Source organism: Pelodiscus sinensis, chromosome 3, assembly GCF_049634645.1.
Source record: "Pelodiscus sinensis isolate JC-2024 chromosome 3, ASM4963464v1, whole genome shotgun sequence".
Lineage (NCBI taxonomy): Eukaryota > Metazoa > Chordata > Testudines > Trionychidae > Pelodiscus > Pelodiscus sinensis.
The window spans coordinates 140,379,443-140,407,170 of NC_134713.1; the positions used below are offsets into that span (position 1 = coordinate 140,379,443).

At 54.9% G+C, this 27,728-nt stretch overlaps 2 protein-coding genes across 6 annotated transcripts in view; both read left to right on the forward strand.

Annotated features, from left to right (window-relative positions):
* The window catches only part of LOC102448657 (uncharacterized), a 58,695-nt gene extending 44,233 nt beyond the window's left edge, over window positions 1–14,462 (forward strand). For all 4 annotated transcript variants that reach the window (XM_075925031.1, XM_075925032.1, XM_075925033.1 and 1 more), the window contains 9 exons: window positions 920–2,758; window positions 4,046–4,126; window positions 6,115–6,201; window positions 7,341–7,432; window positions 8,909–8,994; window positions 10,494–10,560; window positions 10,976–11,148; window positions 12,230–12,364; window positions 12,695–14,462. In XM_075925031.1, coding sequence (XP_075781146.1) covers window positions 920–2,758; window positions 4,046–4,126; window positions 6,115–6,201; window positions 7,341–7,432; window positions 8,909–8,994; window positions 10,494–10,560; window positions 10,976–11,148; window positions 12,230–12,364; window positions 12,695–12,912 — 2,778 coding nt within the window. In that variant the 3' untranslated portion in view covers window positions 12,913–14,462. The remainder of the gene's footprint in view (window positions 1–919; window positions 2,759–4,045; window positions 4,127–6,114; window positions 6,202–7,340; window positions 7,433–8,908; window positions 8,995–10,493; window positions 10,561–10,975; window positions 11,149–12,229; window positions 12,365–12,694) is intronic.
* Window positions 14,463–18,030: 3,568 nt separating this feature from the next.
* SLC29A1 (solute carrier family 29 member 1 (Augustine blood group)) overlaps window positions 18,031–27,728 on the forward strand; it is a 79,823-nt gene continuing 70,125 nt past the window's right edge. Inside the window, exon 1 of one of the 2 annotated variants that reach the window (XM_075925044.1) lies at window positions 18,031–18,164. The gene's annotated coding sequence lies outside the window, so the exon portion shown is untranslated. The remainder of the gene's footprint in view (window positions 18,165–27,728) is intronic. The other variant, XM_075925046.1, reaches the window with a different exon arrangement.

Genomic DNA, 27,728 nt, shown 5'->3' on the forward strand with positions numbered 1-27,728 from the left:
GATCACATGATAAACTAACCTGTCCACGTCCTTTTTAGGTCAACAGCCATGGTATGTCCTTTTTAAGCAAGGGGTTATTGTGTACTCCTCAGATGTTTACTGGCAACACTCGCGAGCCATTGTCCATGCAGCATAGCTATTTACTGGGTCACCACCCCTACCACTGTCTCCCAGACAGAAAACATTTAAAATACAAGTACAGAGCCGAGATTCATATCTTTACATACAGAAATCATACATGTATATGAACAGCACAAACAGAATCAGCGTGGCAGAAGCTTTCATTCTATACCTCGCGTGGCTCACTTTGCCCAGGATGTGAGGCAAACACACAACAGTGGGTGCAACAATGATCAGCGCTTTCCTATTAAAATCCAATAATGTCACAGTAGGTAGCTAGGGGCAGCCAACTGCATTGCATCGCCCAGCATGCCAAGCCACTAAGCTCCCTGGGAGCACTGCATGCTGGGACCTGTAGCCTGCAGGTGATGGGGGACACAGTTAGGAGCAGCCTTGGGCTGCTGCTGAGTTAGCTGTGCAGCTCCCGTTTAGGCAGCATTGGGCTGGCCCTGCACTAGAACTGGACTGTGGGAGCTGGTCCCAGCAATGAAGCCAAGAGACTGTAATATCCTGGAATGTCTCTTAGGCTGCCTGACTCCCTTGGCCACTGTGTGATGAGAATGAGGCTTACTGTGATGTGTGAGTGAAAGCTGGGCAGGAGGAGCCCTGTGCCAGTGCATGCCATTAGCCCATCTGGAGGGAAATCCATTGTTCTCCTGACTGATGGTACCTCCCAAACTGGAGCTGATCACAGACCAGGAGCAGTTCTGGGGCCGTGCCCAGCTGGGCAGGCTTGGGCACTGGTGACTGAGCAGTTGGACGGGTGGGTCTCACGTCTTTCCACCCTTGTGTTTCCCAGGTGAGCACCTATCTGCAGGTGAAGGAGAATGAGGGGGCTCAAGAGGCTGCCCCTCGGAGCTCGACCGTGCCCCGGCCAGCCAAGCGAGCACCCACCAAAGCTCAAGCTTCTTTGGTCCCAAGCCCTGGGCCTGAGGCCACCTTCCACACCCTGCCCAAGATCAGCTCCAGCTCCCTCTTCAGCAGTCCGAAGAGAAATGGGCAGAGAAAGGCAGAGGACGCTCAGCTGCAGGACATCATGGGGGCAGGCCCCAGCAGGCTGCAGTCTTTGCTGGAGGAGAAGCACAATCCCAGCAACACTTGGCCTCTGAAGTGCAGCAGTGGGAAGAAATTGGCAGGGAGGGCGCCGAGCCCCAGGCTTGGGCAGCTGCAGGACCATGAGAAAAACCCACTGGGGAGAGCCTCTGAGGCAGACCGTGGCACTGTCAGGGCAGCATCACTTGGTCCCAAAGCTGAATTCCTGAGGCAAGGCTGGGGGCCCAGCAGTTCCCAACTGGCAGTGGCGAAGAGTGCTTGCCGGCACCTTTCCCTGGGGTCTGTCCTGAGCTTGGAGCTGCCCAAGGACCTTGGTCTCCTTGGTGACGTCCAGGATGCTATTACAGTAGTGCAGAAAGAGGTGCCAGGAAGGAAGGAAGTTAGGCAGAATGGCGGGGTGATCCCGTGGGACCCCAGTGGGGCAGAGAGGGAGGCAAATGGTGCCAGCCCTTGGAAGGAGACTCGGAGCCAGCCACTGGCCACATGCCAAAGGCCCAGCAGGCCAGAAGATGCTTTCCGGAAGGCTCTGAAGAGCGAGGGAGGCACCTGGTTCGAAGAGGTGAGCTTCAACCCAAGCTACCGCAGGCCAAAGGCGCATGGCATGGGAGCCACCCCCTGCGTGGAAGAACCATGCACTCCCAGGAGCCAGGGCAGCGGCGGGGATGATTTCCTGGACTTCAGACTCAACCGGCTCTCCCGGATCAGTGTGCTGCACGAGCAGATTGGCCGCGAGTGGGACAAGCTGGCAGCCACGCTGGGCACTGGCAGGGCTGAGAAGCCAGCAGGCTGCAATCCCAGACTCGGAGAAGCAACCAGGGCAGAGTTCAGGCCTTCTCCCACTACGCATGCGAGTGGCACAGGAGGGGCCCCCAGCATAGCCAAACCCGAGCACCCCACAGAGAATGGCAAGCTAAAGGCAGATCCCCCAGAGCATCAGCCGGAGCCTGCCCCCTTCAGGGAGGCCTTGGAGGAAAGCCTGGTGACACGCCCTAGACGGTGTACGAACCTACCAACCCTGCCGCCTGTGTCTGAAAGCGAGCTTGGCTCCCAGCCGCGTGACGTGGCGTGGTCTGGGTTAGACCTCCAGGGCCTGACCGCAGACATCAGGGTGGCTGGATCAGGGCTGTCCAAAGGGGCAGATCTCCCAGGCTCAACAGAGGTTTGCCACCCTGACCACGAGCTGTTTGAAGAGGAGGAGGAAGAGCTGCGGGCCATCTGGAGGAATGTGGAGGCGCACAACAAGCAGAGCCCCTGTGCAGACTCTGACGCCCACCCCACACTGGGGAACAAGGCAGACAAGGCGCAGAGCCCGGAGGTTTCCAGTGGGAGACTGATCCTAACATCAGCAAATAACATGCTGGTGGCCAAGTTCACCCTTCCCACGTCAGGCCAGCTCCTTCAGAGCCCAGACAGAGGCACCAGAGATGGGCACAGTGGGGAGGGCAGCCCACGTGGGTTCTGGGCATCCCTCCCCTGTCAAGATGCACCACGTGGGGCAAAGGAGGCTGCATCCGTGGGCTCAGTGGAGGGCACCTGCCCTCAGGACCAGCAGGAGCATCAGGAAGAGGACAGAGACATTCGCAAGGTTTGTGCACTTTGTGTACTGTTTCTTAGGGCCTGGGGGAGACCTGCCAGGTACCCGCTGGCCCCTGTACTATCCCTTCACATGCCCTTGGGCACGGCAGCAGCGGGGCCAGATAGGTAGATATTCCCTGCTTTGTGCCAAGCCTCCGAGCCCTGGTTCCCTGGCTAACCTGCACTGGCCACAAAGGGCCACTCGCATGTGGGGCTTAGCTGGCCAGCCAAACTCCCTCTGCAGCCGATGCTAAGGCTTAAAGCCAAACCTCACCCACAGCCATCAACAGGGTCAAACCCAAGCCTTTCAGCACCAAAATCACGTCCTCCTGTCTCCTCAGCTGAAGCAGTAACTCTGTTAGCTGAGCTATAGCACGCTGGACCGGGTGCAGAGAGTGGACACTAGAGGGAGATGCCGTCCCACGCTCAGTCTAATCCAGTGGCTCTTAACCTTTCCTACTGGCCCCCTTCCAGGAGGCTCATTTGTCTTGCGTACCCCCAAATTTCACTTCTTGCTTACAGGAGTTAACATAAAACCACAAAAGTGCCCCGGCACACACTGGTACCGAACAGTCCCGTACGTGCTCATTTTACCACATAACTAAAACAACATGACTGGGCGATAGCTGTACTCACATAGTACAGCGAGCCGGATCAGCAAGTCTCTGTGTGACACTTTCGTTTGTACTGTGCTAGTGGTTTTTCCATTGCCTGTTGTGAAACTAGGCAAATATCTAGATGAGCTGCTGTACCGCCCGGGAGGGCTCCTTTAGCGTGGGCCAGAGGGGCTGTGTTTTGGAAGTGAAAGGCCGGGTTCTCGTCCTGCTGATTTCTGCAGCAAGGTGAATTTGTTGCCCTGTCGAGGGTGCACAGGGCTTATGGCAAATCCAGGCCAATGTGAGGAAGATGGTCTCTGTGCTGTGGTTCTTTTGGTGCTCTGCAATTCACTGCTGTCTTCTGGTGCCAGAGGCCCTCAGTGGTGCTGGGAAGAGCCACGTAGCTAGTGGGTCAGGGATACAGGATTGCATTGCACAGCACCACAGTGTTACCTCTGAATATGTGCAGCACTGCACATCTCTACTAGTCCACAGCATATGGCCCCATCAGAACACACATGGTCCTGTTACAAGTCATGCCGCTGACAGACACTAGCCCCAAATGACCCATTTGCCATGCAGGCCTCAAGTTATACTCCTGGGAGTCTGTGGGACCCCCTGGATTGATGGCTGCCAGGGACTACCCTTCCCACTGCCCAGTGGGGATGGGGCTGCTTTGCTCATTGTCTGTCTCCTTGCAGACTCCCCCCAGTAAAGTGGAGTTCCAGATGATGGAAGGGACTCTGGAAAGGAAGCACGTGCTGCAGACGGGAGGCAGGAAGGTACAGTTGGAGCTGCTCAGCCTTCCCCATGGGCCCTGTGATGTACCAATGCATTTTTCTTTTTTGAGCCCTCTCTAATCACAGCCATGCCACGTTAGATACGCCACGCTCAGGGCTCCCAAGGGCATGGCGAGGCACCTGAGGCAGTGGCTTGCTTCTCAAAGGGGCTGTCAACCAGCAACAGCCGCTCCCTTCACTGCGTGGCACAGGGTGCGCAGCACTCCTGGCGCAGTAGCCAGGCTTCACACATAGGGACCTCATGGGACGCCCCCGCTGTTGGACATCTTGTCTCCTGTTTTGCAGGTAACATGGAGAAAACCCGCAAAGGGCAGATTCTGCCCATCTAAATAGTTCCCTGAGCATTTCTCCATCTGTTCCCCAGCTGTGGAGCTGGGGGGTTGATTTCCCAGCTGTCCAAAGCATTTCCTGCTGGTCCTGTTTGCCTTCTGTCCAAGCAGGGTAAGCCAGGGCTTCATCCCTGTTTGGAGGCCAGTTGTGTAACACTTCGGTGCCTGGTCATAGGAGCTAAGCAGCTGCTGAGCTGTTATTCAGCATTCCCTAAACACTGGAAGCATTTCCCAGGGAAACTGACCCTGGACAGCATGGAACTAGCGCTTGATAGTCCTCAGGATACCAGCCATTGGCAGCAGCTTCTAAGAGTGTACTGCCCTGCTCAGACCCTGCCAACCGATGGCCGTGTGTGGGAGTCAATCCTGAACATGCCTGGTGACATGCCACGAACAGGGAGGAATTAGTGCTTGGACATTGAGGGCCTGGTCTTCAGCTTTTGTAAATTGGTGCAGGTTCATTGAAGTCAATGGGCCAGATCCTCAGCGGGTGTAAATCAGCGCAGCTCCACAGAAGTCAGCAAAGCTCCACACTCCTGGGCTAACAGCCCCCAAATGTTCGTTTGCAGGATAGGGGTGTAAGCGACTAGTTGACTACCCGATATACATAAGCTTATCAGATAGTCAAGTAGTCACTCAACTAGTCGCTTCCCCCCCTCCCCCCACCTTGCTGCCTCTATCAGAGAGAGGCAGCAAGGGGGGGAGCAGAAGCTGGTGCGGGGGGGGGGGGAGCTGGCTTAAAAGCTGGTTCCCCCCCAGCACTGTCTGGAAGAGAGGCAAGGGAGAGGCGCAGTGGGATAGCAAGTGCGCCCCTTACCGACTGATTGAGTAGTTGATGGAAATTCCGTCGACTACTCGATTAGTTGATTAATTGAAATTTAACATACCTACTGCAGGATCGTAGGGAGGGAGCTGCACTAAAGTGAGCTCTGCTAGGGCTGTTTTCTGCAGCATTGTGAGTGGGCTGCGTAGGGACTGGCAGGCACTAAGTCTCCTCCCTTCTGCCTGTGGTCTCAGGAAGCTGAGGGCTTTTGAGGGATGATACATGGGAATGTGAGCCACAGGATTTACCTGAACTCCATCTCAAAGGAAACCAGTCTAGGCCCAAACCAGACACTTGCTGCTCACTCCACCACCATAGCTGCGCTTGGGAGCAGTCTCGGTTCAGCCGTCAGAGTGCTGGGCCTGTGCTAACTGCTAACTGCAAACAAGGACAGGCGATACTTTGCCCCACCTGTGTCAGCATCGTTCCCAAATTAAGTAACTCAGGTTTGTATCTCTTAGCCTGGGGCCCCAGCCTGCTGCGCCCATGGTCTGCAGGGCTAGCTGTACACATCGGGGGCTCCTGGGACATCAGCTGTCTTCAGTGCTGCTGCTGGAGAAAGGTGTTGGCGGGGAAGGGGAATCTCACTCTGACCTGGCACACGGGTACCTCTCCAGATTCCTGACCTGTGTGGCAGTGCCACAGGGATCTCTGGGGACATCTGCTGCTGTTTACCTCTCACTAGCAGGTGACCAGATAAGCTCCGCATCCGAACAGGAGCAGTTCCAATGCCTGGCACTCTCCCTGGAACAAGGGCAGAGATGCAGGGTGGGTCTGGCCTTTGGCCTCACCTTTGGCCTCTGCCTCTGATCTCATAGGCAACCTGTCGCACCTGGCACCTGTTCCACGCGGTGCTGATGAGGCAGACGCTGTGCTTCTACCAGGACAGGAAGGATACTCTCAAGGTACGGCGGGCAGCCGGCCCCTCCCAAAGATGGGGGGAGGGAGGGAGCCTGACCCTGAAGGTGGAGCAGTGTCCACTGGTGAGGGCAGGAAGAATGAGAGTTGGGGCTTCTGGGTTCTGGTCTTGGCTCTAGTGGGGGATGAGCTCTAGTGCGGGCAGCAGTGGTTGAAGAACTGGGGGTGCCAGGACTCAGAATTCTTGGATTCTGTTTCTGGATTTGCCCCTCATTTGCTGCGTGACCCGGGGCAAGTCTCTTCTTCGTGCCTCAGTTTCCCCCACCTCCAATTGCAGAGCAGCACTGACACAGCTGCCAAAGGCTGTAGAGCCTTGTGCATGAATGCCAGCGAGTGCTGTGAGGAGCGAATCATCATCAGTGGCAGGGGGCTGCAGAAAGCAGGGCTGGGGAAATGAGCCCCTCACCTATCAGCCAAGACATGTGGCTGAGGCGGGGGGGCGGGGCGCTCCAACAGGGAAGCAAGGATCTCTAGGAAGATGGCAGGAGCTGAAAGGAGAACCAGGGTCTCTTGCTCTCCAGCCTGCCTCTCGGTGCCTGGCCTATTGCATTTGAAGGGGCAGGACAAGTCTCCCACCAATGCAGGAGTCCCCGGCCGCTACCCCAGGATCCTGCAGGGTCCTCTGCTGCAACTGGCCTCTGGCAGGCCATTGGGGGCTGGAGCATGGGGTGCTCCTCCTAAGGGCTGCATTGCTGTGAGCCTGGGAGGTGGCCTTGGTTTCCCAGACTCTTGTTGATAGTGGCACTGCATCCAGCGGGAGGGGCTACAGACTCAAAATGCTCCCCTTAGGTGAGTATCCCAGACAGCCACTGAGTGGCACCCACAGGAATTCACTCGCCTTTCACACCTGCATGGTGCTGCCAGCTGCCCTCACAACCCCGGTCTCTGCCCCTCACGGTGTCACCGTCCTGCAGTGTTGGTGTCGCGCTGCCACCCGCCCTGGGTACTTCCAGCCTCTAGAGCTTAGCACGGCATTGCTGCTCAGCCGCCTTGTCTTTCCTGAGCTATTGCCCCCTTCTGGCGCAGCAGCGACCTCAGAGCAGGGTGGACACGCGCTAGTTGAGTCACAGGTACGAGGGAATCCTGCTAGGCCTCACGGTCGTCTTTGCTCTCCCTTGTGCTGCAGAGCTCTGTGGTGGCCTTGCCCCTGAACCTCTTGGGAGCACAGTGTGCCCGGGAAACAGAGTACACCAAAAAGACCAACTGCTTCAGGCTACAGTGAGTAACCCCGGCCAGGCAATTCCACAGCACCTCAGGGAGAGTGGGTGGGCCCATGAGTCCAGTGCCCCCTGCTGGCCAGCTCATAGCTCTGTGCTGCAGGCCCTCAATTCAGTGGTTCTCAAACTGCAGTCCGCAGACCACCAGGGGTCCACAGCCATCTTCCAGGTGGTCTGCAGCTCAAGCTCCGCCCCCTCCTCCTCCCTCCTTCTCACTGCAGTAGGGAGCCGGGGCTGGTGCTCCAGCCTCTCAACCCCCTGTGAGGTTGGAGTGCCAGTGCGGCTTCCACTGCGGGCGGGGGGAGAAAAAAAAACCAGCCTCCCTGCTGGACCCCTAGTTTGCAAAGAAGCGGAGCTCGAAGCATCTCCACACGCTGCCATCCCCCCATCTCCAGCTGGGGGAAGAGCAGTGCACGGACACGCTGCCTGGAGGTTTTCCCCACTGCTTCCCACTGCCTGGGAGCAGTTCACAGCGCAAAAACAAGTAGGTGCCCCCCACTCCCTCATGCCCAGATCCTGCACCCCCAGCCCTCTCATGTGCTCCCACTAAGATCCTGCACTCCCAGCCTCATTGTGCATCTTCCCTTGCTCTTGCTCCCTTCCCCCTGGTCAGACACCCTATTCCCACCCTGGTCCTGCACCCTACCTCCCACCCAGACCTTGCACCCTCACTGCCTCCTGCACGCCCATCCCTACCCCACACACTGAACCCCTCATTTTTGTCTCCACCCCAGAGCCTAGGGGGGTCCACTAAATCCGCTAACCCTGGAACTTCAGCAGAGTAAACATGGCCTATAGGAAGCCCTGAACCTCGGTCCTCCCTGCCTCTGCCCCTCCCCTCATGGGGCTGGAGCACAAGAGGAGTGAGATGTCTTAGTTGGGGGCCACGTCAGTGAGGCCTGGGGGTTTGGGAGTGGGTTTTTTGCTTCTCACTTATGTGGTCCCTAACTGATTTTTCTGTGGGTCAGTAGCCCCCAACCCAAAGAAGGCTCCCCACTGCTGCTATAAGTAAAGAAAACTTTGAAACCTTTTGTGTTGAACATAAATTAATATTTTACATTATTTAAAATAAAGATTGATAAACTAACCTGAAAAAGTTAAAGCACTTGACCTGTTTAATAATTTAAATTCATATTTCCTTTCTTACGGGTTAAATTAAACTGTTCTCCCTAGCAAAATGGCTTGGGCATAATTATATAATTAATGGCAAGTTTCCATTAGCGACTGATGGTCCGCAGAAAGATTTATATTGAGCCAGGTAGGCCATGGGCCAAAAAGTTTGAGAACCACTGCCTTAATTGGCCACTTGAATAGACAGATAATGGTAAGCTGGCAACTCCAATGAAATGCTAGCCTCAGCATTGGCTAGGGGCCAGGTTTCCTTGCCCTGTGGCCTGGAGCCCAGAGGGTGTGAATATGGGGTTCCAGCATAATGTTATCCTTTTATCATTTTACTGACACGCTCTTTTCCGCCCAGGCTGCGGGATGGCTCTGAGTACCTCCTGAGAGCTCCATCCCAGCTGCTCATGAGCCAGTGGGTCTCCAAACTGCAGCAGAACTCAGGTGAGGCACCCTCCAGCCACTGACAGAGCCAGAGGAAGTGCAGTGATGGAGCAGTGAAGGGCATGGGCAGAGCTGTGTGTGGGGAGCCCAGGGCTGGGATAGCAGGGGGCTGCAGGGCAGGGGGAGGGGCACTGGCAGAGCTGTGTGTGGGGAGCCCAGGGCTGGGATAGCAGGGGACTGCAGGGCAGGGGGAGGGGCACTGGCAGAGCTTTGTGTGGGGAGCCCAGGGCTGGGATAGCAGGATAGCATCAGTTTAACTGTGCAGGAAGTTTTGTTCTCTGCTTTCATTGCCTCACTCTCACCACAAGCTGATAATCTAATATAGAAGCAGCAGCACGGAATGGCAGGGGGTTCCCCAGACGTGGGGCCAATAGTGCACTGGCTGCCGGCTACACCTCTGGGGAATATTGAATAGTCATGTAACCACTAAGTTTTCATGCACTTACATTACTATTCAGTTACACACTGACATCTCTAGTATTGTGCGTGAATTGCTGTGTGTAGACCACCCCACACCCATTACTATCCCTCAGTGAGACTATATGCTTGGGCTCTGCAGGGTATGTTAAGCAGACTTTGACTGAAAGTTAGACTAAATGTGGATGAGTCTGGGGACTGGAGGCTGCTGATGTGTGAGAGAGAAGCTGGAGACAGTAGGATGGGAATATTGCAGTTAGCAAGGACATGATGCCGTTTTGGTTTGGTTAGAACTGCTATAAGCAGGGCTTGTAATGAGCATTTTTGAGGATTGTGAATGTTTTATTCCAATTCTGTCTTTATTGATAGTATGAGAAGGGCCTGGGTTCAGATGTTAATTTATATAATGTGTAATGTAAAGAGCCAATAAGGAGGTGGAGGAAATATAGTTCAGGGAAGAGGCACTGTGAAGTTATGCAGTATGATAATGGATTACAAAAGGAATCATTTTATTCCTTTGAGAGGAGCTCTAATTAACGTCCAAAGGGACTTCACTGTACTAATGATCTAATCTCTTACTGATACACCATTTCATTTTTGCATGTAAGTAGAATTGTGGTGCTGTGTAAATGGTTATCACCTCCCCCTTTGCTTAGTAAAGCGTTTTGCTTTTGAATAAGGGTTAGCTTCATCATTCTAAGTGTCTCCTAGTGGTTCTCTACAAAATATATTTTCTGTAAATGACCTATATTTTTTGCATCCTTATCTTTAATGAATTCATATTAACTGGAAACATTTCAACATAAAGTCACAGCTCACGGACAGACACTGCCCCAGCCCATCCCACATGCCCAAGGCAGCCTCCATAACCTATTCCCCAGACAAGAACCTCTGCTGTTGACCCAACACTGAGCACAGAAAGGCAAACCCGGACCAGTGCCGAGCACCCTGTATTGTCAGCACCTTAGCCCCAGGTGGTTCAGCCCACCATGGCACGAGATGGGCCCTACCATCTGTGGATTTCAGGATGCTTAGTGCTGGCTCTTCCCCACATTATCAATAGGTATTTGCTTTGCCCACAGGTTTCCCTGAAGTGGATTATTTCCAGGCAGTCACCCAGCCTGCCGAAGGGGCCAGTTCTGCTCCAGGGTGAGTGCTGGAAAGCCCCATCCCGTCAGTAACAGCTGGTGGTTAATACTTAGCAGTCAGAACCACCCATGTGGGCCTCTGCTGATCCAGTGAATTAGCTGCAGTGCTCAGGCCAAGTTTCCCTCTATTACCTGCCTATGTCTCTGACCTCTCCCCACATTCCTTTGGCTATTGCCCTAGCCTCGCTGGAGTGCACAGCTCTTCCCAGATTAGTGTCCCCTCCCAGCACCATTAAGCTTCTTGGGCCATGAAGAAGCTTCAGGTGAGCCAGGCTGTGGCCTACATTATATGCCTCCCCCACTCAGAGCACCCAAGTAGGGGTCCTGTCCAAGCTGGCTTGAACTCTGTGTGTGTCCGATTGCAGGTGAGACCAGCTCACTAAATCTGTCTCTCTACCGCTCCCTTTCATTCCCAGACCCAGCAAGATCTGTGGGCCTGGAAGCGCCAGCAGTTCCCACCTGCTTGAACATCATCAGCCTGTTACAGCCAAGAACCAAGAGATCACGTTGCTGCCCAAATTTAGGGCCAGGTTGCAGCCGTGTTATGGGACTCAGGAGGACTCACTGGATTCTGCAGCCTCCCAAGCAGGTGGGAGGGGAGGGGGGGCGGGACTTCCCAGCCTGTCGGGGCCTTCTCAGATGCCTGGCTCAATCTCCCTTGCTCCCTGTGGCAAAGCAGTGCTCCTCACATTACTCCATCACTCCTGGGTAGGTGGCTCCATAATAAGCCCTGCCTGAGCCAGAGGTTCTAGCATCATGTCCTGAGTCCTTCCACCAGCAGGGCTTTCCTGCACGTTCTCAGGCCGGGCTGGTACGAAGCCCGTGTGAGCGACACCAGCCATTGTGTGGTGGGAGGAAGCCAAGCTGAGCGGGAGACGCTAATGTCCTCAGGAGCCTCTCTCCAGCTGGAGAGACACCATGGAGTTTGAGCAAGACAGCTGAGTTAACTGCCCCCCCCCCACCCACTTCTGTGCACATGACCCCACTTGCCCTGTGCTGGGGCACTGAGATCACAGGAGAGTGTGCCCCCTGCTGAGCTACACACCCCACCAGCCTGCAGCACAGCACCCCTTGGCGCATTAGGCTCAGTATTGACTTCCAGTATCTACTGACCTTCTGTTGAGATATCGCTCCTGTGCCCTGCAGCACAGCACCTCCTAGTATTGTGCTGGGTCACTGCTACTCAGGAGGGGAGAGTCGCTTACGCTCCCTTCTGCAGCCCCTGGTTTTAACTTGAGTCTCTTGGCCAAATGCCAGGCCTCACCCTGTCTGTTGAGCTGGGGATTTTGTGATGAGGAGGCTTGTGCCATCAGTGCCTGGACTAAGAGCCATCAGCTTCCCTTGTGCTATCTAACAGGAAATAGGGCTGGGGCACTCCTGACCAGGGCTGGTTTGGGACTGATCTCCAGAGGAGAAAGGTCCCATCTTCCATTCCCATCACCACCCTGAGTTGTACAAGTGTCCGGGGGTGCTTTGGGGCTGGCACAGTGGCATCCTGTTGTGATCTTGCATCGTCATGTGTCGCACCAGTGTAACGACAGCACCCCTGTAATGGGCTGAGCTTGTGCTAGGGCAACCTGTGCTGAGGAAGGAGGGACCCTTAGCTTTTGTCTGTCTGTCTGTCTGACATATATAAGCTCTTACCCTTGCATTTCTCCTTGCTGTATTAGGAGATAATCCCAGACCCGACAGCCACACAACAGGGCACAAGCAGTGCCAGTGGTTGCGTGCTGGGTCCCCAAGGCCCCAAGAGGTCGAGGATGCGCTGGTGACACACAAGAGGAGGTCCCACTCATTCACCTCAGGTATGCAGCACAGGGAGACTGGGTTAGCGGCAGGAGCAAGGGACTGGGAGCCCCCGGGCAGGGCTCTATTCCTGGCTCCTCCCCTATATCTCATTCCCCAAAGCCCCTTATCCAGACAGTCCCCCTCCTGGGAGGCCATACTGGAGCTGGAGCCCTGCTAGGGAATGCGCTCGTACCTCCTGAGAAGGAATTGAGGGACTGTGAGCCAGACAGTCCCCCCGACCTGGGGCCAGGTGGGCAAAGGCTCCAAGTTCCAGACCCCTTGATAGTTCAGTGGGGATGATGTTTTTAGGGGAAGCTGCAACCTACCCAACACTTCGTCTCTTTCAGCCACGTACCAGAAGATCACTCCGGTGTCGTTGCCCAAGGAGCCCTTGGAGGCTGGGAGCAGCTACTCCATCACGCTGTACATTGGGGAGCAGGCTGTGGTCATGCCCAGGGCTCGCTGCCACTCCTTCGTGGCCAGGCCAGGGAGCCCAAGGGAAGGCGCCCCCTCCCACCACAAGAACAAATCCATCTTTAAAAAGTTCTTTGGGAAGAAAGAATGAGCCCAGGATGGATTGCATGGGGGCTTGAAACTGGCAGTGCTTCCTCCATTCAGGCCTGCTAGCTACCACTTGTGGTATTCTAGCAGGACCTCTTCACCCAGCAGCTGCCTGCAGGGCCTGCTTCCTCCCCAAGGCTGATGGGAGTACTGGGGGGGGAGAGAGACTGCACTGCTGGATAGGACTAGCCCAGGGTCAGCCTGGCTCCATGGTGGCTGCACTGGCAGACACATTGCTGTATCGACCAGAGCCTTCTCTCTGAGTTTGCAGGGTCCGGTCTCTGTGCCAGTGGAGCTGATGGAGCCCTGTGGGGGGAGTGTCAGGCAGCTGGTTCCCCAGACACCCCAAGGCACATGCTGCTCAGAGCAGGGAAAGGAGATTATTAGTGTTATTAAAACCAAACAAACCAAACTATCTTGCTGTTCCTTCCTCTCCTTGTGAGAAGGGTCAGTGTTAGGTGGAGGCTCCCTTGGGCTGCAGTTCTCCTGCGTCCCATGCCACAGGGTCTTCTGCAGATCCCCCAGAGTGCTCTGAGGACCAGGACTAGGGAGCAGGGCTGGGTTCAGAGAAGAAGGGGGCTCCCTGGGACTGCCCAGGGAAGATTGTTGGAGAGAGGCACCTTGCAACACCGAGTTGCAGGAGAACCGGCCCTTCTCACCAGGAGCATTCCTTGGCCTGGAGCATTCCTTGTCCATCATAGCTCAGCACCAACCTGCCCAGCTGACCCCTGCCAGAACCTATGGCAGGATCTGCAGAGAACCTCACTCCATCTCAGGGAATACAGCCTGGAGGTGATTCCACAGCACCAAAGTGCTGAGTTGGTGAACTTTCCTCTCCTTGCCCCTGCCCCCTGCTGCCCAAGGAGAGCTGCCTGGGGAATGAGCCAGGCCCAGGTCAGGCCCAGACATCCCTCCCTGGGGAACTCTGTCCAGAGGTAACGCCTGCTCATCACCCACTTCTCCGGTGGGATTTTCATAGGGCTATGCCCCAGGTCACATGGTTGGTGAAGGGGTGTGTATTACTCTGTCCGCCAAGACTCCAGATGCTTTGCAGCAACTCTGCTGGGCTGCACTAGCCTCTAGTGTCTTTTAACCAACCATAAGGGCTTAAGGGATGGGCACAAAGGCAGTCATTGGACTTCTTGGGCTGCCGCTTGGAGTGGCAGGGTATCCAGCACTGGATGGAGTAGGGAGCTGTGTGCCCAGCCCTAGAGAAAGGGGAGCCATATCACACCAGTGGGATTGTACACCTCCCCACCCCCAGGCACATGCCTCTCTTCCCTGCTGAATTGGAGCACTAGGATGGGTTGGAAAGGCAGAAATGCTCCAGGATCAAGGAGAAGGCCCAGGCAGGTATGCCAAGTTTAGAGGGCAGTGTCCAGGGTAAGAGGCTGCTCCTGCTGGCTTGGGAGCTCCCATCCTTCCCTTTACCCACTTCTCTGCAGTCCCAGCCAGTACTGATGCCAGTGCCCTAGCATGTTGGAAGGGGTGCAGTGCTGCAGCAGCAGGGTAGGTAGCTCAGTAAGGAGCACCTCCAGCTCTGCCTATGCCCACTGAAGTCCATGCTCCTGTCTGGTACTGCTGCTTGAAGGGCCTCTTTGGGAAGCACCCTAAAGCCAAGGCCCTGCCTGTTTGCACCCCATGGAGCTCCCCAGCCTCCTTCCTCATCAGTTCTGGCACTTAGCCCTGGACTCCCAATCAGGTCACATTCTACTGAGAAGTCTTCCCTGCAGTTTCTGTGGGTGAAGCTACTTCCTCTTGCAAACTGCTGATGCAGGTCACATCCACCAGCTGAGCCAGTGTGGGATGTTCTCAGCTGGTGGGGCCTGGCTCCTACATGTGCCCCTGCAGTGCAGTTTGTGCAAGGGCTTGGGTCAGCTTTGGGATTAGGAGTGCTTCGTTCCTGTGGGTGCTAGACACACAGTGGGACAGTCCAGTCAAGAACGGCAGAGAAGGTGAGATGGCAATGTAAACCCGAGGCAGCGGGGTCCTGAGGTTTCATGGGAGAGAGAGGATGTGGGACTGATGCACAAAGCTGTGAGGTGAGGAATGGGGGTGATGATGGGAGTCCTGTGGGGCTACATGCTGGAGTGCAGGGGGACGAGGGGTCCTGGGAGCCCAGCTCTGGGAACACGGGTTGAGCTCTCATAATGGTAACGTGGGTGTTCTGGTGAGGGGTAACGCTGACAACTGAGATGCCAGCTCAGGGACCCAACTCTGAGCCCCACAGGGCTAGCCTGGCCTGTCCCCTCTGGGTTTTTCCCCTCCCCACACTGAACTAGGGCTCTGAGCTGAGCAAAACTCTGAGGCATCCCATCCCAGTGTCTGTAGAAAGGCTAACACTGGGATGACCTCCACCACGTGAAAATGAAAGGGCTTCTGGGGAGAAGACAAAAGCAGAACCAGCTGCATGAGTTGCTGTTTTCATCCTCTTAGTCCCAAGGTGACCCCTGCTTCTCACGGTAAACTGCTGCGCCCCTCCCCCCCCCCCCATCTGGTTAGGGAGCCATGGCCTGTCCCACCCCAGGAGGCTCTCAGAAGCAGCTCATCAGTAGGTTCCTCCCAGGAGGGGGATCCTATAGGACTGAAGTCCACAGCACTGTCTGGAGAAGGATCTGAGCTCAAGTTCAGCCCTGGGCACCCTGGCCTTGGAAACCAAGGAAATGGTGACAAATGTGGAAAAGATCTGAGTGGCTGGGGGGATCCCCTCCTGGCTAGGGAGGGCTAGTGTGTGGGATTCTTTGGCCCTCTTCTCTGGGATGAGGGGCTGCAGAGGGGGAGAACCAGGGGTAGACACTTGCTGAAGAGTCACAGTTGGATTCTGTCATGTTACAGGTAGAAACCCAAAGTGGGGAAAGGGCCAGATGAAGTGGAAGAAGACAGATCTCAGGCCTCTAACCCTCTAATCTAAATACTCCCCCCCCAAAAAGCTGCACAGCCATACAGCTTCCCATTAAGCCCCGTGCAGGGGCTAAGGGCTGCAGCAGGGAGAGAGATCTCTCTGCAAACCCTCTATACATTGCAGCCTGCCTGGAGGAGTCCCTCCCTCCTGACCCCCTTAGGGAGCTGCCCAGGTAAGCCTAAGTCCCAATTCCCTGCCCCATCTTGAGGCCCTTCAGCCCTGAGAAGCTTCCTGCACCCCAAAACCCTCATCCCTGGCCCAAACCCAAAGGTCATAACTCCAGAGCTTGTATCCCCTCCTGCTCACCTAACCCCAGCCCCAAACCTGCCCCCCCTACACTCCAAGACCCTCATCCTTGGCTGCCCCCCTGAATCTGCACACCCAAACAGAGCCCTTCCATCCCAATCCTCTGGCCCAGTGGTCCCCAACAGGGTGCCCGTGGGCCCCATGGCATCCACGGGGGCATTTGTGGGCGCCCACCAAGTGCTCGGGACTGGCCCCGCCCCGGGCGTGTGGCACATGCAGGGTGCCGGCCCCAGGCGCACTGTGCATACACAGCACCAGCCCTGGGCATGTGACGCATGCATGGTGCCGGCCCCAGGCGCACTGCGCATACACAGCACCAGCCCCGGGTGCATGGCGCATGGGGAGCGCCGGCCCCAGGCATGCAGCGAATTGGCCGCCCGTGCCCCGGGTGCGCGGCGCATGGGAAGCACCGATCCTGGGCGCACGGCAAATTGGCCACCCTGGCCCCAGGCATGTGGCAAATTGGCCGCCCCGCCCCAGGCACATGGCTACGGGGGGGCGCCAGCCTCAGGCGTGCGGCGAATTGGCCTCCCTGACCCCGGGCTTGCAGCTATGGGGGGTGCCGGTTCTGGGCGTGTGGCTCTGGAGGGCGCTGGCCCCAGGCTTGTGGCGAATGGGTGGCCCTGCGCATGGCCACGCGGCGCATGGGGTTGCTGGCCCCAGGCACGTGGCTGATGGGAGTGTGGCGTATGCGCAGCCCATCCCATGGGCGCACGAATGTCCCAGCCCCCTGGCACCCGGCAGGCAAACGGCCCTGCCCCCTCACCCCCAGCAGCTCCAAATGGTTGGGGACCACGGCTCTGGTCCATCTACCCAGGAGTCCTCACCCCCAACAAGAGCCCTCACACTAGTGTACCCTGACTTTCCAGCCCAGAGCCCCCTCCCACACTCAGGACCCCCTTGGCCCTACTCCCACCACGACTTATGTGCATGTATCTGAAGGTGATGGGTGGCACATCACCTCTGTGTTACACATCACCTCCACACTGGTGCACGTAAGAAAATTCATTCTACTCAGTGGTGGGAAAAAATAGAGGGAACACTGCCTCTAAGGCAACCAGTGTCAGAGCCACGTTGTTCTGCTGCAGGGCAGAGGGAGGGGCACTGGCAGAGCTGCGTGTGGGGAGCCCAGGGCTAGGATAGCAGGGGGCTGCAGGGCAGGGGGAGGGGCACTGGCAGAGCTGTGTGTGGGGAGCCCAGGGCTGGGATAGCTGGGGGCTGCAGGGCAGGGGGAGGGGCACTGGCAGAGCTGTATGTGGGGAGCCCAGGGCTGGGATAGCGGGGGGCTGCAGGGCAGGGGGAGGGGCACTGGCAGAGCTGTGTGTGGGGAGCCCAGGGCTGGGATAGCTGGGGGCTGCAGGGCAGGGGGAGGGGCACTGGCAGAGCTGTGTGTGGGGAGCCCAGGGCTGGGATAGCAGGGGGCTGCAGGGCAGGGGGAGGGGCACTGGCAGAGCTGTGTGTGGGGAGCCCAGGGCTGGGATAGCAGGGGGCTGCAGGGCAGGGGGAGGGGCACTGGCAGAGCTGTGTGTGGGGAGCCCAGGGCTGGGATAGCAGGGGGCTGCAGGGCAGGGGGAGGGGCACTGGCAGAGCTGTGTGTGGGGAGCCCAGGGCTGGGATAGCAGGGGGCTGCAGGGCAGGGGGAGGGGCACTGGCAGAGCTGTGTGTGGGGAGCCCAGGGCTGGGATAGCAGGGGGCTGCAGGGCAGGGGGAGGGGCACTGGCAGAGCTGTGTGTGGGGAGCCCAGGGCTGGGATAGCAGGGGGCTGCAGGGCAGGGGGAGGGGCACTGGCACAGCTGTGTGTGGGGAGCCCAGGGCTGGGATAGCAGGGGGCTGCAGGGCAGGGGGAGGGGCACTGGCAGAGCTGTGTGTGGAGCCGGGGCTGCAAGCGGGGTGACGACGACGGGGCACGGCTGGGGGCCCAGCACGCAGCGTTTCGAAGCGATGGGCACTAGGACCGGGGAGCGCTTTCGGCGCCAGGGGTGAGGGACCGGAGCGCTAGGGCGCCAAGCTGCCAGTGGCGGGGGAGCAGCGGCCCGGCCGGGAGACATGTAAGCACGCGCCGCTATGCCCCGGGGTGCCGCAGCGCTGGCGGGCTGAGCCCCACGCGCCGGGTGGGGTGGGGTGGGGTGGGGAGGGGGAGGGGCGCTACAGGTTGCAGCCAAAGGGGAGCCCCGCGCCGGAGCCCGGGCAGAGCGGGAGCGGGGATGCGCGGGGGCTGAGCTCGCCGAGCCCGGCGCCAGGGCGGGCCTGAGGCGGGAGCACACGCGCCGCGGCCGGGTTCGGGGCTGCCCAGCCCACGTGTGGAAAGTTGTCCCGAGCGCTGCAGCGACTCTGTTCCCGCCCGACGGCCGCACCCTGAGCCCGTGCTGCCCCGTTGCCCCGCCGGCCAGGCGGCTCTCCTAGGAGGCTGCCTACCCCGGCCACCTGCCTGATCCGTCACTGCGGCCCTTGGGCTCCGGGGCCCCGATTCCTGTGCTGCCCTTCCACTTTTGTCCCAGTCACGCCCTGCCCCGCTTTGCTCCGCACGGGGCTCACACTCGTGTAACTGGCGCGTTGAGAGCGCTGCAAGCCCCGGGCTGGCCACAGCTGCGCTAGAAAGAGCCTGATGCGAGACATCTGAGGGACCGCTCTCGGCACCGCCCTGCCGCTGTAACTGCCTCCCGACCGGACCACTACCGCTGTAGGAAATGGTGTTTGGGGACCAGCCTTCGGACTGCATCATCCCCGCCACTGTTGCCCTCCAAACCTTACTCCTGCATCTGGAGTCTCATTCCTTATGGCCCGGCCCCTTCTCCCCCCCCCTCCCACCGTGGCTCATGATCCCAGCTATGCATGGGGTGGCCTCCCCCCAGACCTGTCTGATGGCCTGCTTTCCCTTTGATGTCCCTGCTCAGATTCAGCATGGACATCAATGCCCTCACTGCTACTCGGGCTGCCCAGCACCACGGGACTCTCTGTCGCTCTCAGCTCCATGGCAAGGTCAGGCTTCAGCAGCAAATCCTGAGCCTGTAAGCTCAGCTGTGAGTAGCCAAGTCTGGCTCTCTGCTGGGTGCCAGTGTGTGAGTCAGGGACCTGAAAAGGGTGCAAATGCCACCTGTGCACACCATGCTGTGGGCTCTCAAGGTCACAGCTTTAGACTGCAGTCCTATTGAAGGGCAGGCACGCAGCTTGCTGGCACTCGTGCAGAGGTGTCACTGCAGTGCTGTGTCCAGGTCCTTTACAGTCCCTAGGCTCTCCCTCCCATCCTACTGCCCAGTGCTGCCTCCCAGAGGGAGTAGCATGTCCACAGTCTGTGATGGGTTGCATGTAGGGATGGGGCAGTGCCAGGGGTTAAGTATCCAGGGAAGGAGAGGCAGCAAAGCCAGGTAGGAGATGCATCCTGAGAACAGGGAGAAGACTGGGAGGGTGAGCTGGGCACTTGTCCAGCAGGAAAGAGTGTGTCTTCAGGAGTACAAGCACATGTTTTGTTGGCGTGGTTAGAGCAGGGACTGGGAACCAGGACTCCTGGGCTCTGTCCCAGACTTGCTGTGTGACTGTGGGTATACCTGGGGCCCTCCAGCAAGTTGGAGCTAAAGGTGAATTCTTTGTTTGCAAAACTTGCTGAACCCTCATCCAGAAGGCACTGTAGGAGGCAATGCATGATTATTGCCACATCCCTTTGTAGTATGGGGTCCATTGTGCTGCACAGCTACTTAAGAGACCTGATTCTTGCCACATAGAGCTTATAGTAGTAGTGGCCAAATTGTGCCCCCACCCCAGGCCACATGCAGCCCATTGAGGTTCTGTGTGTGGCCCATGAGACATTTTGTTTCCCATTGTCTGTGAGCAGGGTTACCAGATTCTGCTGGTTTCTGTCTGTGTATTTTTTTCCTCCCATTATTACTAAAGTGACACACATAAAGCAAGGGCACATAAAGTGAGGTGTGGCCTGTTTGCACAACACTGACTGTAAGAGCCATATGGTGCCTCTGCATCCAATCAGAGAGCTGCTATATGTCAATTGGTGCATCCTGCAAATTCTAGGTAGGCAGGCAAGCACAGTTAGCCAAACAATCCTATCCTAGAAGACTGTCTTGGTGACGATAATCTTATGGTTCAGTGAGGTGAAGGAGGGCCTCTCATGCGGCCCATTCACTAGCCTAGGTTGCCCATTGCTGGCTTATGGTGTTTTTAGAGATAAGATGCAACAAGTGTGTGTAACAAACTGCAGGGAGGGAACAGAGTGATCAAAGCAAGCAGGTCAGTAGCCAAACACTGCTCATAAGTGGATGGCTCCAGGCCTCATCCATGTGACTGCTGCTACAGACAAAGTGCAGATCCAGGACTTCCTATAGGGCTGATATTAATGCCAGGGCACCATCCTCTACAATACATTGAGGAGCAATTCATCTTCCAGGGCCACAGTGAGCATGTGTTATTGGAGGGACCCTGTGCTGCTTCCCAGCTGTGATGGATTGTGAGGGTGGGACCAGGACCCTAGGAACATTGTTTGGTAGCAAGCAGCAAGTAACCCCCTTCTGCTGGCTCAATTCCAGTGCAGGCCCACCCCCCTGCCAGTGTGCACATTTCTTGTCCTTTTGCACATCCCTATCCTAATCCTGCTGAGGGGCCATTCTGGGACCAGAAAAGCTGGCTGCCCCAGTGAGGATGCCAACTCCTGCTTTGGGCACAAGGGGATGCTATGAGCCCCGTTGGAAGCTGCCTCTCCCAAGCAACAGGAAGGGTCTGATACTCAGCTACGTGTATCCTTGTGTGATACTTTCAACTCCCCCTGGTTTCCCAGACAGGCAACTCAGAGGGACATTCTCTTGCTCAGTGGGCTGCTATGTCAGCTGCTCAAGTGATGCTGCTCTGGGGACAGCCTCTGAGTTACAATCAGCTGAGAACAAGAGCGGAAGGAGTGAGTCAGCCCCTGCAGTGAGTTCCCAGGATGGACGCTGGAGCCCCAGTCCTCTTTCCCTGTGGCTGTCTAGCCCACTGCAGGGATGCTGGTTGCATGAGTGCAGTGGAGAGAGGCTGATGCACATTTCAGGATAGAATTGTATGGCTCACAGGAGGTGACACAACCTGGGAATAGAACCCAGAAGTCCTGCCTGACTCCATCATGTGTTCTAACCACTGCAGCTCTTAAGACATCATTTCCTTCTAGACCTGGCAGTAGAACTAGGGATGTAAGGGAGAGTTGGCTAGTCGACTACTCCATAAGCATATTCCAGCTTAAAAGCCAGTTCCCCCCGCCCCCTCTTCCCAGCACTGTCTCCATGAGGTGGGAGGGCAGAGGTGCAGTGGTCCCTACATCCGGCGTGATCCAGGACTGAACAGCCCTGGCTCAAGCTGCCCCCAAGAACTATCCCCGCTGAGGCTCTGCAGTTTAAATGTAATATGAGCTGGGCTGCTGTGTCCCTACAATCGATGCCCCCATTTGTCACACTGATGTTGAGCCAATAGGAGAAGTCCAGGGAGACAGGCACACCTATTGGGGTGGTGCTGAAGGTTCAGGAGGGTCTGTTCTGGGATTTACAGCAGCGCCATCAGTCAATTCTTCTTGCCTTTCTAAGGGTACAGCTAGACTTCTGCATCCAGGGTTTGCTCTTCCTTTTTTTTTTCCAGAAGAGCAAACGCACACTTTCAGAAGCCCCTGTATTCCTCGTTCTACGAGGAATAAGGGGGCTTCCAAAAGAGGGTTTTTTCCAACATTTGGCCAAATCTAGATGGGCCAAATGTTGGAAAAGCCTTTTCCGATGAAAGGATTGAAAAAAGCTATGCAAAATGCATGCTGCATTTTGCATAGCTTTTTTAAAAAAGCGGCAGTGTAGCTGTACCCTAGCTGGGCAGCCCTCTTCAGTAACTCACTTGTGGGCTTCCCATCCCATCTCTCTTTTGGTTTCCTGTCCATCATGAGTTTCCTCCGTTATCTCTGCTCTCAATGTATCTCTTCCACCTTCAGCCAAAGTACCTCTATTCTGCATCTGATATCCATTTCTTCCTCTTCCTCCTCCTTTGCTCATTGCACCTCCCCATCCTCTTCCTCTACCATGCCACTGTGCACCAGGCCCCTTTTTCCCCCCATTCTCCTTGGAGATTTGGGGCCCATTGTTGGCAAACATTACTGCCAGTACAGGCTCCATTCTCCTATCCTTATTTCCTTTTCCTGTTTGTCCCCATGTGTCTCGAAAAACTATTCCTGCTCAAAAAATATCCTGCTTTAACTCCAGGTATCCCCTATCTGGATCTGTGGGCCTAAAATCACTTTCATTTTTTAATTCAAACTATCTAGCAATGCAGTCTTATAAGCCAATGTAGTGAAAATCAGAGGCAGTTCCTCAAACCATGGGCATAATCACACACAATTCTGGGGAGTCACCAGGGCCCTGTTCTGTTACATGGAACAATTTCCCGAGTTGTCTGGCTGACATCACTACCTTCATTACTTCCTTCACCCAGTCCCATCCAGTGACAGCAACACCGTTTCCACCTCACTGCCCCTCAGCACTGTGTATCACTAGAAGATTGTACTAGTGCCCAATCAGAAGCACTAGTACAGGCCTGGGCCAGAACCTCATAATCTGCTGGGCTCCACCCAATCTGGGACAACACCTTCACCATCCAATCCAGACACGTGTCCTTCTCTAGGGGTCCCAGTAACTAAGCAGATGCCTTTATATGATCTGGAGTAAAATCAGAAATCTCAGTAGTGGTGTGCCTGGTTTGCCTTTGTCGTTGTGTATTATTTGGGTCAGGTTCTGTGCTTGTTACCACCCTTGTGATAACTGGAGCCACAGGATTGAGTTGTTGTGCTTTTAATTTCAAATCCTGCAATTCCCTTTTTGCAGGGGCATAGGGCCCCTCAGGAAGAGCATCTGGGGGGTCTGGGCATCCAGGATCTCTCTGTTCAGGATCCATCCACCTATTCCTATTCCTGGTGTCCTCCCAGGTGTCTGTGTCCCAGTGCCCCCACACACCTCCTCTTGCTGCTGCTGCTACTTTGCCCCTCTGGGCTCCCAACATACTTTCCAACTTCTCTCTTCACTGCCTGCAGGCTGTATGGTCACTGCTTGTCTGGGCCCAATCCTTATTTTCCTGTAACACAACTAACAGCTGCCTGTGCATCCCCCAGCTTCATTTGCAATGTAGATAGCTCCCTATTCAGCTTTTCCACTCTTAGCTTCAGCTGCTCACACTCTCCTGTTTTTACTGTTTTTTTACTTCTGTAAGGTTGAAGCTGCACTGGCACACTCAGATGCCGTATACTGAGCCAAATTGCCCTTAATTATAGCCAAATTGAATTGGTAATCCTCCTGGGTATGTCTACACTACCCCGCTAGTTCGAACTAGCGGGGTAATGTAGGCATATCACACTTGCAAATGAAGCCCGGGATTTGAATTTCCCGGGCTTCATTTGCATAAGCCGGGCGCCGCCATTTTTAAATCCCGGCTAGTTCGAACCCCGTGCCGCGCGGCTACACGCGGCACGAACTAGATAGTTCGAACTAGGCTTCTTAGTCCGAACTACCGTTACTCCTCGTGGAATGAGGAGTAACGGTAGTTTGAACTAGGAAGCCTAGTTTGAACTACCTAGCTCGTGCCACGTGTAGCCGCGTGGCACGGGATTCGAACTAGCCGGGATTTAAAAATGGCGGCGCCCGGCTTATGCAAATGAAGCCCGGGAAATTCAAATCCCGGGCTTCATTTGCAAGTGCGGTATGCCTACATTACTCCACTAGTTCGAACTAGCAGGGTAGTGTAGACATACCGCTAGTTGCCTTTCCCAGAGTGTGACCAGGCTGGAGAGATTGGTGACCATTTTCCACAATGCTTGGGCTGCTGCTGCTTTCACAGCCTTTTTCTTTGGGTTTGGTTTCATGCACTTACAGAATACTTCAAACCCCTTCAAACCCTTTACAAGCAGAATCCAGGGCATCCCTCCCCTGGAAAGAATCTTGCCCCATGGGCATGGACCTTGTTCCGCTACCCATTTAGCAAGGAGGGAGAGCTCCTCAGCTAATACCCGCCCCTCCTGGTCACTTTGCTTGATTTCCTTTCCCTTCTGTTGCTTAAGGGTGAACATTCTGCCAAGTAGGTGGTGACCCTTTTTACACAATGCCACTAGTATTCTGCTATTACTGTGCTAAGCTGGATCAGTGTTTCTCAACCTTTTTTTTATAAAGTACCCCTTTTTTAAAAAAAAAAATTATAAGTACCTCCAGTATCTACAGTTTTCAGACACACAAAATTTTTTTCTACCATTGCAACACATTTGTTTAAACAACTTAATTGTAGCCAGACAGGCAATTAAATTTATGGGTGTAAAAAGTAAAAAAAAATAATAAAGCTCTGTAAAACTTAAAACAAACATTCATTTTTTCCAAATGTCAGTAGTGTTGATGTACCCCCCCCCCCCCAGACTTCTGTCGAGTACCCTTAAGGGTATTCGTACCACTGGTTGAGAAACAATTAGCTAGATCAATTTGGTCCAAACGACCTTAGGCTGCCCACATTCTCCACCAAATGTGTTACTCACACAGATTTCTCTTGTCATTCCCACACACTAGGGATACACACTTTTACTCAATTTCTAGGGCTCAAGGTGCAACCCTGTTAATTTAAACACCCACTCTTATCCAATTCCTAGGCCTCAGGGCGTACCTTCATGTGGGTTTGCAGGATTTTTTACCACTGAAAGAGCCTAACAGTAATATTCTTACTCTCTGTTGACAATTACCAAGCAAGCAGAATACACATGTTAAGCATACAGTGTCATGCTCACCAATCCTGATAAATGCAGGTAAACTTCCACTGTTGGCCACGCAAGGTCAGTCTCTGGTTGCTGCATGTCTTGGCTGTGCAGAGTAGTCCTGGCAGCTTTGGTCTTACGCTGGGTCTTGGAGGTGAGTTCTTCTTCCAGGTCTTTCTTTCTTCTTCTTTCTGTTTTTTTCTTCCTTTCTTCTTTCCCTTTGGTTTCTTTCTTGGATCCCGGTTTATGTAGTGAAACTTGAGTCCTGCTTAGCTCTACCGTAACCAATTATTTTACTGTAATTTTATTAACCAGTTGTAACATTCTGAAACAAAATTATCTAACCAATCATACCCCGCCACCTTAACTGATTTACACCTAGCAAAATTAATTATATAGCAGATAGAATTAATTAAAAACCAGACAGAGATCATACTGAAAAACAGTAGGAAATTGAGGACCATAATCATAGAATAACGATTCCACAGCCTCAACTATTGATTTTGTCTGGCAACAGTTTCTTGCCAGACAAAATGCTGTTAAACTAAGTTTTCTTTACCCTTCTTGAGATCTGTTTCTTTATCTGGTGATACTGGGTGCCACTAGGACAGGATCTCCTTCTGAACAGCCTGGTGTGACACTATTGTAATGCAATTTAGATGGAATGTGGGTATATGACTCCAAGCTGTACAGCTAATGGCTGCTGCTCTTCACTCTGGCAGAGAAAGCTGGATGTGCTATTTTGAAACCTCATTGGCTACAGCAGAACCCCCAAATTGCCCACTAGTGTCTCTTTCCCCATCCAGCAAAGCAAAGTGAACAAGACCTCTGGAGTGCTTCACTTGCTGTGTGCAGTTTTGCACTGCAGAGATGGTGTCCAGTTTGCTTTGCTGCTCCACTCGCCCTGTCTCCCACCCCCTGATCTCATGGGTGGTTAGCACTGTGCTCACTCACCCCCTGTTTAACTTGTCCTCCTACTTTCATATATCAAGCTACAGAGGAATTTAAGTCTGTAAACCACCTAATCCATTTCCCGTGCACCTCATGTGCCACCCTCATCCCTGGCAGGGAAAAGGCAGGACACCTCCTGCTCTCTACATGCTGTGGGAAGGAGGGGCCCCAAGTTTTCCCTCTCTGCTGCTGTGGCTGAAGGTGAGCTATATACGGGAGCCCTGTATCACTGGATGTCCCACCTCCCGAGGGAGGCTTTGGCTGAGCCAAATGTGTGTACTGAGCCAAATGTTAGCAGGGGGACTGCTCCCTCCTGCTGTCTGAGTGGATCAGAGTGGAATTGACAAACAAGCCGGGAAAGATCTGATGTGGGAGCAAATCCATAAGCAACTGGGATTTCACAGTTGTCTCAGATCTGCCCTGCCCATTGTGGCATTCTAGAACTTCGCTGCACCAGTGGGGATCACATTAAGATCCTGATGCGCCGCCACCAGCACAGGCCCAGCCCGAGGAAAGTTGCCATATCCATACAGGGGCTTATGGCACCTCACTCAGTAATTCAGCTTCCTACCAGCAGAGGGCAGTGGTTTTCTAGGTAGCTCCCTACTGTGCATTAAAAGTTCTCACCTACCTGCCATTCTTCTTGCAGGGCATCTGCCTGCTTTGTTTCAGTTCTCAGGCAAACCAGCCCAGGTAGTAAATTGCAACTTTATAATTGCCTGTCTTCACTGGCTTTGCCATAGGGACAAGAGTGTATAGATTCGTGGCTCCACAGCTGAAATGGGGAATTGAAACCAGTATCTGGAGCTCCAAAAGTACAAGACCTAAGGGAGTAATTCCATTAGTTGGCACTAAGTAGCAGTTTGTTATAATCCCTCAGTCCGGCCTCTGGGGGGGCAGCAACATGATCATGCATGCCAAACCAGCGTCTTATACCAGGGGTTTTCAAACTCTGGGACACCGCTCCTGCAGCGTCCCTTGGCTAGGAATGGCAATCTGAGGCCAACGGGAGCAATGATTGCCCGTATCTGGGGAGGTACAGGTAAACAGAGCATCTCGCAGCCAGCTAGTGGTTTGCCCTTACAAGCCACGACCCAGAGTTTGAAAACCCCTAGGCCCTAATCCAAAGGATGATATATTAAAGCTGTCATGCATAAGGCCTGACCCAGACACTCAGGGGATCCCAGGAGACCAACAGGTCTTTTCTTCCTCTTATTTCAGTGCCAATGTAAGTGTTCAGATATAGGCCCGTAAATTCTCCCTCCTTGCTTGGCAATGGCTGGAATGAACCAAGTTGGATAGCTCTGCCATCTGGGATCCACTGGGGAGAAAACCTGATTTCCCCACCCCGTTCACTTGTAATGTGTTGTCACCCAGCAGGTGCTTTAGCTTGGAAGTGGGTGCTCCCAAGGGAGCCCAGCGGGGCTCAGAGAGGCCATGTGGCAGTTCATGAGAGGTGCCCACCCATCTACTAGGCACAACTGGGCTGTGCCTGGCCCTGTTGCTGTCAGCTAGCTATGGTGAATTTGATAGCAGTGAAATACACAGGATTTCCTGGACTGGAGCTGCAGGCCTCTGTGGATGGGGGACAAACACATACCTTCACTCTTACAAACAATGTGCCACAACCCTTCTCTGGATCCTAGGCAGGGGACAGGCTGATTTAAAGGGACAGTGCAGCACAGAGGCACTAGCTGGGGCACTTCTCTCTGACCGGGCGAAGATGTCACCATGTGCTAGGTGGCTGAAGTGAGGGAAGCTGCTGGGAGACTGGGCCTTCCTGAATCGTGAGACCACCTCATGATCTGCAAAGTTTCATGAGGTGACATGAATAGGTAGCAGATTTAAAACAAACACAAGGAAGCATTTCTTCACATGACACACAGTCAGACTCTGAGACTCATTGCCAGGGGACGTTATGAATGCC